This window comes from Ornithodoros turicata, chromosome 5 (genome assembly GCF_037126465.1).
Source record: "Ornithodoros turicata isolate Travis chromosome 5, ASM3712646v1, whole genome shotgun sequence".
NCBI lineage: Eukaryota > Metazoa > Arthropoda > Arachnida > Ixodida > Argasidae > Ornithodoros > Ornithodoros turicata.
The window spans coordinates 49,186,796-49,203,786 of record NC_088205.1 but is presented as its reverse complement, the minus strand read 5'-3'; the positions used below and the strand labels follow the sequence as shown (position 1 = coordinate 49,203,786).

The 16,991-nt window shown below is 45.3% G+C and overlaps 1 protein-coding gene across 1 annotated transcript; it reads right to left on the bottom strand.

Annotated features, from left to right (window-relative positions):
• Positions 1-15,626: 15,626 nt before the first annotated feature.
• On the bottom strand, positions 15,627-16,631 carry LOC135395825 (uncharacterized). Its single transcript, XM_064626914.1, has one exon. It carries the CDS (start codon positions 16,629-16,631, stop codon positions 15,627-15,629), a length of 1,005 nt encoding a protein of 334 aa, XP_064482984.1.
• Between the last annotated feature and the right edge of the window lie 360 nt (positions 16,632-16,991).

Below are 16,991 nucleotides of genomic sequence, written 5' to 3'. Positions count from 1 at the left end.
TTCCAGAGGAGCTCTTTCTACCACTTCTAGAAGGAGTAAGCATCGGTACTCATTCGGGCTGTAGCAGTCCTTCGATGGAGTTCTGTAGCCCACATGATATACCAAACGAGGAGTGAAATACGAAACACCGAACGAGAGACGTGCAACACGTCAGTTTGGCACCACAGAAGAATGAATGTGAACCGTTACACAGATTTATTAGCCATAGAGACACGAAACAGGTAAAAAGAGTGAAATAGTACATACGTCCAAATTCGAATCCAAACCGGCTTGGCCATTAGTATTGAAATGTCCTGTATCGACCGCCACACACAACGAAAAGAAATGCAAATTGGGAAAGTCACAGTACCTACAGAAGCACTGCAAGTTCTGACACATTAATAACATGACGCACCTGTGCACAATTTCGTTGAAAGCGGGTGTTTTTAAGCGATCGAACGTTCAGCGGCTAATTTGCACGATAAAACTGCAAAAGAAATAGACGTACGTCGTAAGCAACTCACCACAAACACAGTGTAAGGACCTGTAAAGCAACATGACCTCACCTGTGTTGCAATCACAGTGACACGCCTCATTAACACTGAAGCCGGTATGCAACCTGAAAATGATAAAGGATTCGCTGAATTGACTCCATATCGAACAAATGTTATGAGTATGAAACGGTTTTGTTAAGCCTTACTGTACTCAAGATCATTTCTCACGGCCGTGGGTGGACCTACTACCGAATCCATTCAGTTCGAAGAATCCTTCCGAAATGTATCAATTCCAGGGTTGTTAAAGTTGTAAAGTTTTCAAAAGTAACTTAGTCACAGTTGCAGATACTCAGCTTCAAAAGTAATTAGGTTACAGTTAGAGTTACTGACAGGAAAAAATACTGTGATACAGTTACAAATACCTTGGAAAGGTATCCGAGTACGGATGGAGTTACTTTTTGCAATTCTGTACGCAGATCATATCTTTCGCCTTTGGCTCATAATAGGTGTCACTCTAGGGCCACAGAGACATCCCTTCTTGGGTAATCGTACGTAATTGCAGGCAAAACATTGAAAGGAACCCCTAAACTGGGGGCAACCGAGACAAGGACAGGTGAGACGCTAGAAACTTCGTCTTCGGCTGACAGAGGAAACATTTCAGCTCAAGATTCCCGTTCTCCTTCGTTCCGATGAATTTAAAGTGCTCTCGATATTGTGGCCTCTGACAGAACGGAGGCAACTTTGCTCGGGCTGCTCGTAGCTACAGCCTCACAGACGGCGTCCGCGCCCGAGGTGGCGTCGACGCCTTCAAACTTGGCAATTCTCTACACTACCGCCAAGGCCGCCAAGAGTGGCGATGAACAAGGAATGTCACGTGCGAGTGCGTGGGCGTGAGCATGTGCAGCAAGGGCGAGGAGGAGTGGATCTCGTGCCTCGTGTCGGCTACGGTGGGAGCCTCGACGGGTTGCTGCAGCTTCTCATGCGCATGGAGGATCCGTAGTGTCGGCGCGCCGTTCGCGGCACCTCGTGCCCGGCGACGGTGTTTCATCATTTTTACTCAAAAAATACACAAAAAGACAGATACAAGTTACTGAAAAAAGTAATCAAGTTACAGTTAGAAGGGCGTGTTTGAAAATGTATCTAATATTTCCTCAAGATACACAAAAAGTATCTAAGTACACGCACTCAGATACTTTTACTAAGTTACTTAACAACCCTCATCAATTCCTTAATGACTCGGAGCTTCACACATACGATCTTCAACATCTGAGCCACAGCAAAAACTTTTCGAACGACCGAACACAAACCTGCGTTCGCAACACTCCAGACTGTCCAGATCGACGTGAAGCGGTGAAAGTTCGCGTAATGCTACAAGAGTGCGGCAGAATGAAACATGTCTACAAATAATTTGCTTGCGTTGGTGACGACTGACGACTAACGACAGACAGAGTTCACCTATCTTATATCATCACGGAAATGTATATTTGAGATTTAATGTGTTTAAACGTTTAATAATAATATTGTCTCGTACATGCGCGGATGAAAGTGCACGGTGGCGGGGCCGTCGAGGAGAGAAGGTGTAAGAAGGAGTAAGATGCACGCGTTACCTCTTTTCCGCGAGGTTTGTACACCTCTTATACGCCTTCCTCTCAAACGAAGGGGTAGATGACCATCTATTCTCCTTTTGTGAGGTATGAATCTGACGTGAAAAGAGTAGTAATGGGAAATCTATCTTTTTCACTCCCTTAGGACACCTTTTCGAATAACAGTGTAGGTGCTGTTTCTCCATGTGTATGTCTATTGGCTTTCACTGAGATGAAGCTCTCATTTTACGTTCAGGTGCGTGCGGGCAGCATTGAATGCCTGCCATCTTGACAGAGGTACACTGCAATATCACAACAGCATCCCTTTCATGCACAATAGAGGTCTGCCATATACCCTTCTGGAGTAACCAGACAGCCACTACACAGTGAAATACAGTCTACAGACATCAAAGATTGTAAATATTGCTTTATTGGTCAGTGTGTTTATGAATGAACATATGAATGATAACAGTAAGCAAACAAGGAAGGAAGGAAGGAAGGAGAACATCCCCGTACTGTGCCTATATCAATTTGCAAGTGCTTCACTCCCCACCAACCAGTAACGTAATGTGTACATGCTTTTTTTTTCTTTTTTTTTTCAGCGCACAGGTGCTTGCTGGGTCATTCCAGGCGAAATGATCCAATGGGTGCGCTCGACCCCCCCCCCCCTCCATAATTTTGGTTCAAAAAATTACCACCCATCCCTTACGAGAGGAAAAGGCATGTGTCCGAGATTTACTCGAAAGTATTTGCCCGCTCAGAATTTATGCTGGGTAAAAGTTTGTAAGAATTACGTAAACCGTACCGGGATGTAAGTAGACTAGTGGGCAGAATATTGCAGCTGGACAGGTATTTGTGGTGCAGAACGAGAGAGCAGGGTTCAAATCATGTGCCAAGGTTAAAATATTCTCGCTTGTTCCACATTTGACCAGTCAAACGGACCCCATTCGCCGGGCTATTTCGTCCTATTTTGGGCCTAGCTAAGGATACTTTCCAGATGAGTGAGAAATCGAAGAAAAATTGAACATATTATCCACTTCCAATACAATAAGTTCGTTTATTTTGAAGATTAAATTCGCACTAGTGTTTGCTACATTTCATCTCAAAATTCGAACTTTCCTCAAAGTTCGGTGACTTCGATGCCAATTTTGAAAATGAAGCGGTCGGCGGGCAACAGTAAAAAGGTATGCAGATGATGAAATGCAAAGCAAGACATATAAAAAAAACTAAAAGGTTACTTTTCCATATGCACGAGAAAATATTTTTTTTATGAAGGACATGGTACATGCGGACCGTGCGGGTATACTGACGGGCGACTCGCGTGGCCGTGCTTTGCAGAAGATGCCTGCCGGCAGGGTGACAGCTGTACCATAGTAGTTCTGGACCTTTCATTTTGACAATGGAAATGGTCTGTGTTGATGATGTGGCGGCCCGTGGAAGAAGACGACGACGCGCCTCTGCTGCGGCGCGCTACTGCGCCTGCCAGCCACTTCTATCGGCACCGTCCTAGCGTGAGGCCACGTCCATCTGCCCGCTGGGACATTCCATCATCGTCGGTCAGGATTCATGTAGAGGAATACCACCTCCTCTACAATATCATTTGTAATTCCCTCTTCGGCGTTCAATCGTGGCAGTAAAACAGTGGTACAACGGTCTGTGAAGTCGTGAGGGCGGTGGCTTTGCGCCCTGAGGGACAACAGGCTGTTTTCGCCCTTCCACATCATCAACGTGCATTCACAGATAACGTCGGCACGACGGAGCCAGGGCGTCCGACGAAACGTTTCTTCTCAGCCGAGGTGGGGCGACAAAGAAACGAGCCAGTAGGGTGCCTCAATACTAGCTTCCTTTGCACAGAGGGAGCTTGTATTCAGGAACCCTAACAAACCAGGGGGAGAGAGCGCATCGCGGAAATGACGGGGGCCCCCTCACCGTCTCCAACCAGCGTCACGTTACGCGGCTGCACCGATACCTCAAAAGAGCGTTAAAGAAATGATATCGCATTTAAAACAGCCGGTATTTCGGGATATCCTGGATACCAACGCTAAACACACGTACTCCGTATACAGGAGGTACAGTAATAATAATAATAATTTTTATTGGTGCCCAAGAAGGGTCACAAGGGCCTTGCACAGCACACAACAAAGCAATATAATGTGAAGGTAACAGAGGAAGAAAAAGCGTGACACAAACTATGTTAAAACAAAGGGACCAGACAGATAGTATTGCTACGACAGGCACATGGTTACTTCATTTTTGAAGGACACATAAGAAGAAGAAGAAATCTCACAGGAGTGTGAAATAGAGAGAACTGATGTTCTGAGGCTGGAACAACATAGAAGGGACAATCACATACAAGGCCTCAAGTTGCCTAAGAAATTAACGATGAAGGATGAAAGTCACTGAAAAGGTTAGCCAGCTGTAGGACTTGAACCCACATCTTCTGGATTACCGGTCCAGGGCTCTACCAATTAAGCTAAGCTAACACGCCTTGTCAGCGACTTCCAGGGTGCGTCATCTGAAGGGGCAAACCAGTCACTATCTCTCACTCATCCTCCTATGAAAGGAGGATGAGTATTTCTTAGGCAACTTGAGGCCTTGTATGTGATTGTCCCTTCTATGTTGTTCCAGCCTCAGAACATCAGTTCTCTCATGTTCAGCATTTGCCGCTTGCGTCGATCCCTGTCGTATGAATGTGTGTATCAGTGTGCAAAAATGTAAGAGTGAAAGGAGGATGAGTGAGAGAGAGTGACTGGTTTGTCCCTTCAGATGACGCACGCTGGAAGTCGCTGAGAAGCCCTGGACCGGTAATCCAGAAGATGTGGGTTCGAATCCTACAGCTGGCTAACCTTTTCAGTGACTTTCATCTTTCATTGTGTGAAATAGAGTTTAGCAGGATTTGACAACGTGTGATAGGGTCATATGGACAGAATGTATTTACATAAATTGAAGGCGGGCTGCGGAAAGCAGCTGGCGGAGGACAAAAGCTCAGACGACTTAATAGAAAAGAAGAGTCAAGATTTGAATGTACGCATTTTTACATGAACGAAGCATCAGCAATATTGCGTCTTGCGTCTTGCTTTCAGTGGGAGTAAGTTACAATGCCTTAATAGACCATGACATGCATGACATACAACTTAAAGGCCGGGATATGACGTATAAAGAACTAATGGATTATGTGAGGTGATCTTTTCTGAACAGCTTCAAGGCGATTGGCATCGGTGTGACTCGCTTTGACATGCCTTGTGATATAAGGCATTGGAATATTGCCGTAATGTCAGACAGAGAGGTACAGCTCGCGACATACTTGTCTGGAATCGACAGCTTGCAGTTTATCCTGCCTGAAATCTACAGGTTTTGCAAGAATGTTTCTTCCGAGTTTCGATTAATGGGCACGTGCGGCATGCTACCCAGTACGTGTTTATTAGTCCAAACAAACAATCTTGCAACGCCTGGAGATTCCAGGCCGGATAAACCGCAAGCTGTCGATTCCAGGCAAGTACGTCGCAACATATACATCGGTGCGTGTAACAGATTGCTACAGTTTGTTGGTCGCCTGTTTTGCATTGGCTCCCTCGCGACTCCATGCGAAAGCAATGGCTCGTTCATACACGCCAAACACTTTGTATTCGGTCGGACTCTGTCTCTACTTCGAGTGCTGAAACTAGAGGTCCCGCTCGAATCAGGATAAGCTCATGATGTTGTTGTTTTTTTTTTTTAATTATCCTATCTAAATTGTTAGGAGGCCTATACCTCGTTGCCCGTGCCATGAAATACAGGAATTAAAACATTCAGACTTGAATTGCATAATTTCATTGAGATGATCAAATATCTGATTTTCTAGTTTTGTTTTGTTAATATCTTTAATGTAAGACAGCACACCCATTTCCGAATAGGGAAGCGATGAAGCCAAGTAAAGATGACACGTACAGCAAAATGAGGCACGCATGAAGTGTGCTAACCTCAAATTCGGCGTAACAACTGGTACACACGATATTTTTTCTCACTCCATATTGTATCATGGTGCAACTCCACACTTTGTGTTTGCCACCGAACTACCTCGTGAGGATAGATTCAGTGATACGTTAGCAGTAGCACAAACAAAAGTATGTGAGCATTCATTTTTAATCCAACTTGTTGCCTTCTCCAGCCCTAGAGTTAAAGTCTGCTAATCTAGGTTCCTTTTCGACGCCCATTCTCGTTACACACATTAAAACTAATTTTGTTGCGAATTCTCGTTTTCGAACCTTGCTTGAAGAAAGATACCGAAGCACCATGACAGGAAATGGCTTGGGGGAGCTTTGACTTTTGGCCTGGTTTTCGCAGCTATTTTAGCCGGAGTGTTAACCTGGTCGTCGCCTGCTATGCCCTTATGGGAAGGCGCCAACTGTAGCGATACCGCAGTGCCCTGGGATTCAAGTCGTGCTATTTGCAGCCGGGCCTTTCCCGCGAAACGGCATCTTTCGTAGTGGTGTTTGATACGGGAAATTCCCCCCATGAGTTCGTGATATGTTGGTTAGGTTCGCGTCTTCTGCAGCATTAAGCGTTTCTGTTATTGACAGCAATTCTGCAACTCATTTCTAGTGCGAAGACCGATCCAACCTGTCGCAGATGGATGTGCAGCATGTGCACACATATACGGATGTTCTCATGAAGAATCGCCCACTTTGTTTGCTGAAGACTGGGATGTGGTGGGTTAGAATCCTACCACGGGCTGTGCTGTCTGAGTTTTCCCCTGGGTTTTCGTGCGGACTTTCCGGCGTAGTTTTATGCTGCATGTTTGCTAAGTGAGGCAAGTCACGATAGGAGATATGTGGGAAACGAGATGCCTGAACGACGAGGGTAAGTAAAGAAATAATAGCGGAAAAATATTTGCGTCACTTTTATGTGGTAGCTGTATAGGTACATTAAGGCGCGAGCGAGATGCTTGGACGGAATGTTTGGATAGGGAAAGGACGCTAGAGCAGTGACTTATGCATACTTTTTGTCATAGTTTTCGAGGATTAACTAAACTGACTAAAATTAACATCTATATTCGCAACACAGATGATAAACCCACTATTTACTACTTTACTGACATGCTACTAATATCGTTGAAGTGTAAGTGATATTTCCGGATGGCTACGTACAAAAACGAAATAAAGTAAAACAGAACATCTGTCGGTACCGGGGCGGCGAACCTAAGTGGGCGGATTACACCGAATATCGACCGTTCAGTCCTGACAGTATCGAGCTGTGGCCACAAAGCGAAGAATCGCTTGCTCATGTCCAGTCGTACTCGTTTCACTGCTGCTGTTCTTTCCACATGCATTCAAGCTCGGCGCAATGGAAATGGAAGATGTTCGTAAACGGTTTATACTGAACTGCACCAGTACGTATTTCGACTTCGCAGCCGCAAGCTTCGGAAATGAGAAATGCGGCGCGTTGGATGTGTTCCTCGACAGTTTGACATCGCATGTCCTAGCTGCCTACAGGAACCAGAATAATGCAGATATTGTGTTTACTGACAAGGTAAGTCGTTGTTAATCGAATTGCACAACAGTATTTCCCGTTACGTGTCTTTGGCTGTACTGACATTTTGCTCGGGAATTGCGTTCGTGTCAGGCATATATACATATATATATAAAAAAGCGAACGTTGTCTGTGTAACATGTAATTCTTAAACAAACAAAGAAGAAGAAAAAGAAGACCGAAAATAGATGCCTTGTTTAAAGAGATTCCAATTGATCCAACTGAGCCAGCGCTATCCCGTGGAACGCGTTGTTACCACGGCAGTTGCTTAGCAACGGACGCCACGCGGGTTTTCTTTTTTGTGCCTGATTTTCTCGACTGAACACACTGACCACGTTTACGTACGCCTGGTGTTCTTACGTGCTCATAGCAAGTGCGGCGCTCTTGAAGAGGGTCGGCTACTCCTGTTCTCTTAACCGAAGGAGGAAAGAAAGTAAAGAAACAAATGTTCTCCCTTCCACATTTCTAACTGACATACCATCCCGCAGTACCAAACAGCTCTGTATTCTGTGTCACTATTATGGTTGTACCATTAGATGTTTGATGAGGTGGTTCTTACTATTCACACATCTGATCAGTGCAGATCACTCTGATTTAGTTGCAAGACCGAAAGCTTGAGAAACCGTATGTATTTGTATTGGAATTTATTGAGTAGTTTTCCGCAGACTGTCATGACTAGAGCTCGAATAAATACGCACTAAAAGTACCTGAAATATGCACGCAACTGTACACTGAAAATCTTCGAAATATGCAGTAAAAATCATCAATATATGGAATGTTTTTCATTGTTCTTGGTACGAAAGCAATGCACAAAATGCATATTTAAAAAAAGGATAACACGGTAAAATAAAGCCGCCTTCGTTCTGAAGCACACAACAAAGAATACTTGTGCCACAGATATAAATCATGCAGCTGAAACTTTGCGTTCGTGATTGATAAAATAGCGTAAACGCAGGCTGGCTGGTGGGCGAAACCCATGACGAAACAAGCAAGACTGTGGGCAACCCTAAAAACACGAACATACACGTATGTTCATACACACATTTACTTGTATGTGTATGTACGTGTGCATGTACGTACACGTACGTCTACAGGTACATATGCTGTACGTGTTTTTCTTGTTGCCCACGCTCAGGCTGGTTTCGTGATGGCTTTGCGTTCTGCACTGTATCATGCAGATCACAATACGAACGCCGCCCGTCTTCGAAACGGTAATGTGGCGAAGGTGAAGTGCGGCCCACGGGGAGTACACGCAGTGTGGGATGGAGCAGCCAAGCTGAACACCGCTCCTCACCCCACCGAAACATGACATATATTTCTGACCAGGGCCGGCGATAGGGGGGGGGGGGGGGGGGGGACTAAGGCGACGGCCTTAAGCCCCGCGCACGAAGCCCTCAACTAGGGATTACGTTTTTCAAAATATCAAGTATGCACGTAATCGTGTGAAACAGGTCCCGCGATGCGCCTTCGCCTCAGGCCCCGCACACCCCTAGCACAGGCCCTGCATAGAACCCTTCTGATCGGTCCCATACCAAGCCCAAAACATTTTTTTCATCACCGTCCAGATACGAAACCATGCTCAGAAAAAAAAAAAAAAAACACGCATTTGCATGAAAATCCCCGCTCTAGTCACGACTAAGAAGAATCGTAATGTCAGAATCGAATCGAATGCCTTCAGACAAACCCATCGAAATCCACGTTGCACAGTTAACGATACGAGGTACCTTTCCTGCGACGTGCTGTGTTACCGACGGTGGATTCCTTTGCAAACAGCCAAAATGTTCACTGCGCTCTTTCGTACTGACGCTTCGGCCCAAATGCCTTGCCAACAATAGCCGCACGTCGTCTGGACGTTCCGCCCCATCAACCACTCACAATGCAGGACGCTTATACCTTAATTTATTGCATGCAGTATGGGGAAGTGAGGGAAATTCCAAACATCCGTTCACTTAGAACCAGTGTGTTATACTACGGTCCCTCAATACTCTTTCTCGTCAGGAAACTCCGGCGAAAAGTTCGCGTAGGGCGCCCTGATGACGCGTGGTGGTGCATCGGTCGATTGGGGAGAGACTTTGTTGTCTGCTGGTGCCTGCGCGTATGGCTTGAATAGTGTTTCATCGGGTGTTTTTACTTGAACTTGTGTTTTTGTGCTTTTTATTCGTAAACAGAGGTTCTTTTTGAAATATTCTTGAAGATTATTGCAATCTTTGCGCTCTGTCTGTATATAAGGATGATCTTCCCCCATCAAGGAGACTTCGCCTGATTCAAGCGGGAACCATTTCGTATTGACTATTTTCTTCATGCACGGGAAGCCTTAACTTGACGAGAAGTGAATGAATGTATTTTTCCTTTGTCTTCAAAGCAGTGATTTACGTTACGGGACTTTATCTACGGGAATAAACACAAAACGTTCGCTAGCAGCCCTTATTGGAGATATACTGCTACGAGCGTGATTTGCTGAGCTCCTTCGAGTTGATCAGTAAGTGACATGCGTAACGTATACTCAGACACCGAGATCCGTAAAATTCTCAAAGGATAGACCTTTCAACACGATGACAGTAAAATAACATGTCTAGGAGCAGAACTTGCGGGAAAAGATGTAATACCAAATCAAATCGGCTTTGTAAACGAAGACCAGTCATACCCATTATTTCTTGCTGTTTTTGTTGCTCAGCCAAAATAGTCTGAAGCTACAGCTACCGCTTCGCGAACAGTTCAGGTGGAATGATTGCATAAAACAACCAATGCTGTGCTGCGTAGTGTCAATTTTCTCACTGCATTTTGAAAACATGACTAATTGAACTGCCTAAATTAAGTAAATTAATAAGTACAAATTAAAAAGTAACGACTTAAAACAGGCAAAATCAAGGCAATCAAAAGCCAAATACAGCGCGTTCGTATGAGCCGTACGCGTTCACGTCGAGGCGAAACATACACGAACCAGCTCTTAATTAGCCTTCTTCCAGCTCTACCTTACACGGCAGGCTAGAGATGGCAGTTTATCCTGGTATCTGTCTGTTTCATTTTTCTTTTTCAACACCTTCTTCTGCAAGGCATCAAGAAGTTTCTGCACTCAATAGTTCATGAACGAAAATTGGAATTTAGTACACAATACAGAACCCAGAGCTCATTCATGGCCGTGTATGGTTCCTAAAAAAACATCACTTCCTTGTTTTCATTCGGAATTTCAAGCGAAGGATTAGAATAACTCAAGAAATTGTCTGCCTTTTCTTATGCTTATCTCTTTACAGCTCTTATTCACTTGTCACCAGATGCCACCACGTTGTTCTCGCAATGTAGTTTTTGGGCAATCCCAAAATTTCCTTCTGAGCTATTAGGAGAGTGGCCGTTTCAAAAGAAACCTCTACATGCCATTCCATCATTTTGAAGTCATTTCAGCTCAAACGTCTCAACAGTGTTGTTCGACCAACGCCGATTTCCGAGAAAATAATATATGATGTGGGCACATACGTAAACGTGCACCAGAAAAAATATTTTTTTCCCAACGCAGTGTAGAACGGCCGTAGGGCGAGAACGAATGTCGGCTGTGGGCGAAAAACCAGGGCGCGCTTTGGCGCTTGTGGAGGGAATACGGCTCTAAATAAATAAAAAATTCGAATTACGTCGTTTCAAGGAAGGATAGTGTCATCTCTGACAGCTTCCGTACCTCGACCGATCTACGCATTAACACATACTGGACAAGCAAAGTCAGCGCACATTGTGCCAAGTTCGGAATTTTTTCCCTTAGCAACGGGTGGCTAAAATCAGCTGATTATATTTTTCTCCGATAGTCAAGTACCAATAAATTGCACAGAAGAATATTTTAGGTCATGTGACATATGGTTTATTTTCTAAAAAATTGCGAAATTGGCCTTTTGAGCAAATATCGCCAAATTCGGCGTGCAAAAACGGGATTCGTGGGCGAGTTACTGATCCTAATTTACCACCGAGGTACTCATCATTATCCTGGCTACCAATACTGAAAGTATCTCCAGGGCGTTTTTTGTTTATCGCGCGTGACGAATTTTTAAAGTTGCCATAGCACGAGAAACATGAATGGCGCGTAGCAATGCTTTCGCGACATGCAGCGGCGTCACAAGTGGTCTTTCAGACTGCGTTTTCCTTTTTTTTTTTTTTTTTCATGTCGAAAGAATGAAAGCACAAAACACAAGCTTTCACTTGTAGCAGGCAACATTTGCAGATTACTAGTCCTGTAGCATTGCATGGTGCAAGGCAATGGTTTGTGCCAAGGGAATCCGTTTATGGTCCCAAGCATAAGCGGCTTATATCTTTTTCGTGATGCTTGCGAGGGGTCAGCTATGTCCTTCTGGTAATTGCACCCTAATGAACAACGTAATAATAATGGTAATGGTGCAGTGATGTTGTACGTAAGGTGTGACTTTTGTGGCCACATGCTGCATGTGCCGCAGGGTACGACTGCGGATAAGTTCGACCACCTGGGGTTCTTTTGACGTGCGTCAGAAATCTCCGACACACGGTGCTGGAAGCAATGTTTGCTTCCCCCACATTGCTACCGTCCTCGGCCGGAATCGATCCCGCGACCTTGAGCTCAGCAAGCCATCACAATGCCGCGCAAGCCGTTACAACCGTTACAATGTTGCCGATTTGTTTTGTTTGGAGCCCAAGATAAGACAGGAGATGCGGAGATCCCTCACTGATGTGTTTGGGAGACCACACATGTGCGACTACCTCACACGAACTCCTCACACCTTGATACCTTTTGTACGTGGTGATTGTGGCAAGCTTGTCCAGCGACATCACGGCACCAACCATTATTATTACGTTATTCATTAGAGTGCAATTGCCAGAAGGACACAGCTGACCCCTCGCAAGCATCACGAAAAACATCTAAGCCGCTTATGCTTGGGACCATAAACATGTGCATGTCCCAACATGATATATTTTTTTTCTCGGAAATCGATGTTGGTCGTGCAACACCACTGGGACGTTTGAGGTGGAATGACTCTTTAGATAGTTCTTTCAGTGGAATGTCCTGGAACTGATCTAACTCGTATGCCGAGGCTATCTACAACCCAATGATAGTTTCGACGCTGAGCTTGACATCCGAATCTTTACGACCAATTTCTCGCATGCCACACTTTAGTAAGAGGAAGTTCTATCTTATGTATTTAACCTGGCTTAAATCATGTTGCAATCTCACTGAATTCAATTTTTTGGGTCAGAAAAACAAAACTACGAAACTTTCAATCTACGCTCAGTCAACGTTCAGCAGGCTAAAATTTAGGTGCTCTGAGCGCACACATTCAAATTAGCTTGAACCGATTTGAGGGTTAATTGTTTCTCCTCTCAGCTCGAAGGCTCTCCTCTCGGCTCCATCAAAACACGCCGTGGTGCGTAAACGTCGTCTGCTCCACGAAGGTGTCTCCCTCTGTACGACGCGATCGCCCCCGTTCACGACCACTTTTCAATTTGTTTCTTTCATTGGTTCCTGATGCTGTCCTATCCATTCTCCGTGTACCATTATTATACAGGGTGTTCATATTTTTATCAGTTGCACATTTTTTTTTTTTTTTCAAATAAAAAACCGAGGGCAGCATAAATGTCGTTTTTCCAAGTGTGTTCTACGGCTACGCGGACATCCTCTCGAAAAGAGTATGTAACTACAAGATCTCTAATTACCCAAAATTCGTTAATTAATTTTTAATTGGGGAATTTCGGGCAAAAGCGACATGGCAAAGTGGAGACAATCTTCGTTTAAAGTCATTCTACCTGTTAAAAATCCTGAAACGAGCACGTGTCGCGAAATATCCATCGCCGAATTTCGCTATGCAATTGAGCCGAAAACAAACCTGGGCGCCTCAGGAGCGCCAAGTGGTTGATATGGCCAGCAGATGGGCAGCTACTTCAATCATCTCCATCGCTCCAAAGCACGTGGCTTTCTGACGGGAATTGAGCGCTTTTCTCCCCTGCGCTCCTGATAGGCGCAGTTTCAGTTCGGATCATTTGCATGGCGAAATTTGGCGATGGATATTTCGAAGCAAGCGCGCTTTTCAGGATCTTTTTAAACATGGAATGGCTTCCAACCGGGATTGCGTCCCATTCTGTTTTCTCGCTTTTGCCCGAAATCACCTAATTAAAGGGGCCGTAAACAGGCCGCTAAACGTTTCACAAATAATGGTACCCCATGAAAGAACGCAGGTCATAATACCCAAATATACATTTCGTTTGGCGCGTGCCAGCTCAGTGACCCATATAAATGCTTTCACAGATGAGTAACCAGCGCCTCTCTCTCCACCACGCATACGTCACATGGCTACGTAGCCTTTTGCTGTCCAATCGGGGGCCGAGCTCCGAACATGACGTTTCAAAATACCAGCGAATAAGCATGCTTCATCATCAGCAGTGAGGCGGAGTGCTCCGTTTGTTTGTGTGGAACTACATCTTGCGCTCCGTGTTTCCTAAATTCAGCGTCATGACATTTCCAACATCTTCCGCAGGCGAAAACGTGAAATCGTCAATAGTTGAGTTGCTATCATATGACGCGATTCGAACTCGGGTACCTCGCATTCACGACTTGATATGGCCAACACGCTAATCACAGTGTCGCGCGAGCTGGTGACGCGAGGACGCGTGGCTCAAACCATACAGTTGTCCCAACTATTCGAAGATGACGAAGATAACCCACCGCCCACCTACCTAAGATTCCGAAACTGTAGCGCCAGATATTCACTCGCGCTTGCGGTGTGCTACGTGCGACTGCGCGGAAAACGTAGTGCGCGTGTGATATCTAAATTGAACGCATTTCTTTTCCAGTTTGGGGTTGTAAGTGTTCAGATTTTGAATAGAATATGGCTCACATTCACCTAGTGCATTTCTGCAAGTGAAATAAAATCATACGTGGAACCCGTGATCGTAATTGGTGAGGAAATCGCAACGTCAAAATGACGTAAAGTTAGAGCGCAGGGCGGAGATAAAAAGAGAAAGAGTGCAGTGAATATCATCCGTATGCAAGCGTCCTTTCGTTTTGAGCGCTAGTAAATGCAAGGAGCTTTGACTGCCTAAGTCGCAATAATATATCGCAGAGAAATACGCACCGTGTATACATGTTTACGGCCCCTTTAAAGATTTAATTAATGAATTTTGGGGAAACCTGTAACTGAAAGTGAATATCCTGCATATTCATGTGGAGCTCAATCGGTACTTTCAGTCTTTTCCATTACTTTCGTCTAATTTTGAAGCTTCTTTTTGCGTGTTTGATTTCTTTCTGCGCATTTGCGCAAATAGTTGATGTATTAGCATCGAGAGCTTTCGCTATATGTGTGTGTGTGTGGGGGGGGATATATTTATTAGACGAAAGGGGAAAAAACGGGGGAAAGGTCAGCCAAACGGTACGTCGGCTTGCTATTCCGCAACAAAAAGAAAATTAATGAAGCTGAAGAAAGAAGAATGAAATAAACAAAAAAGAAAAGAAGAAGGATGAAGATGAAGAAAGAAGAATACAATAAATAAAATAAAGGAATGAAGAAGGAAGAAAAGAAGAAGAATGGAGATGAAGAAAGAAGATTAAAATAAATAAAAAAAGAAAAGAAAGGAACTGGGAAATAAAGGATAGACCAACAAACGGTGAAAGAAGGATAAAACAGATTTAAGACAAAGATGACAAAAGAAAAGATAACTAACAAACAGTGAAAGAATGATGAGATGGATTACAGAATATGAGTTTAAAAGAAAAGCATGAGGTTAATGCGTTGAGGGTGAGAGTGAGGCACTGAAGAGTGAGATTGCACGACTGGAGTTCACAGGCTGTTCATAAGACCTGAATCGCTCAAGAAAGTCAAAACAGCTTCGGTCACAGACCGCTGTATGTGGTGTCGTACTGGGCCGAGCAGAGTGGCCAGAGAAAAGTCTGTGCACCGCAGCTCGAGTAGGCGCCGTCTCAGCGTGGCTCGAGGGGTGTCGAATCTGTGACAGTCGAGGAGAAGATGTTGAATATCAGCTTCAACAGCGCAAGTGGGGCATTTGGGCGACTGGAGAAGACCCGTTTTACAGAGAAGCAGAGGTGTCCTGGCGGCATTAAGTCCTAGTCGGTGTGTAGTGGACGCTTCTTGACGTGAGCAGTGGTGTGTGGCAACGAAATCCATCGACGGTCGATAGACCGGAGGTGGTCGTTGAGTCGGACAGCGTCCTCTTGAAACTGCCGAGTGCCGCTAAGACGGAGTCGCTGTGTCTGTAACCGACATGCTGTGGCGGAAAGTGGTAGGAGACAGTTATTGAAGGTGACTTCCCCATGTGCCCGACGTGCTAAGGCGTCTGCGCGGGTGTTTCCGTGCAGGCCGATGTGACTGGGTACCCATTGGAAACACAGGCTATGACCCGAAGATAGAAGTCGGTTGTATGTTGCGACAATCATGGTGTCTAGGCCGCCGATTGTTCTGGAACAATAGTTTACTAGAACTTCTAGCGCCGCCTTACTGTCCGTGAACACAGTCCAAGAGCCAGGCGCTGATCCCGCTATGTGGTTCAACACGGTCTGTGTGGCGAAGAGCTCGGACTCGGTAGATGACGTTTCATAGGGGAGCCTGTGCGCCACTTCAAGGTTTTCATGTGGGATATAAAAGGCTGCTGTTGATCCGCCTTGAGACACTGATCCATCAGTGTACACAGGGAGTCGTTGAGAGTACGCTGAGTTGAGATGCTCCAGCGTAAGTTGGTGAGCCACAACTCGAGGTACAGAGTTTTTCTTCAGAAGACCAGGAACGTGGTCACATATAGGAGGCCTGCGAAGAGTCCACATTGGCGGGGTTTCGCGTGCCTCTGCCAGGACAGAGTAGGTCTCTGTCGTTCGAGGAACTCCCAAACAGACGCGGAGGCTTCGTGCCTGAATATTGAGAAGCTCACGCTCTCCGGATATGCTGAGGCCGTGTAGGAGAGGCAGGCCGTACCGCAGTGTGCCCAGAACCAACGCCGTGTGTACGTGACGGAGGCCAGCGCATGAAGGGCCCCACGACGATCCAGCAATGCAACGTAGAGCATTTACAAAACCGCTGGTCTTGGGGGTTATTGTTTTTACGTGCCGTGACCACATCATGCCTCTCTCTAATGTGACGCCAAGGTGGATCGCTGCCGCACACTTCGCCTTCTGATTATTACGTTGTGATACAGCAACTCCTTCGCAGACAACTAGGAAGAATGGAATTTAGCGACGCAAGAATGTGGGAACGCGAACGATCTCGCGCTCACCTTGAAAACATTAAGGATAAGCTCTATGTGAAGTGAAGCTTCTGCATTGCACGACAAGTACATATTGTGGTAGAGTACAGTCGGAGCCACGTGCGATACTTCTTTCTGTATTTATTTTATATGGATGTTGTCAAACATCATGAAGGTCATGAAAGAAGGGTAGTTTAGAACAAAGGAAGTGAGTGCTGGTGGCAGGATATGAACT

Bases quoted from the DNA above. Each gene is read 5' to 3' on its own strand.
- LOC135395825 (XM_064626914.1), bottom strand. From the start codon at position 16,631: ATGTGGTCACGGCACGTAAAAACAATAACCCCCAAGACCAGCGGTTTT.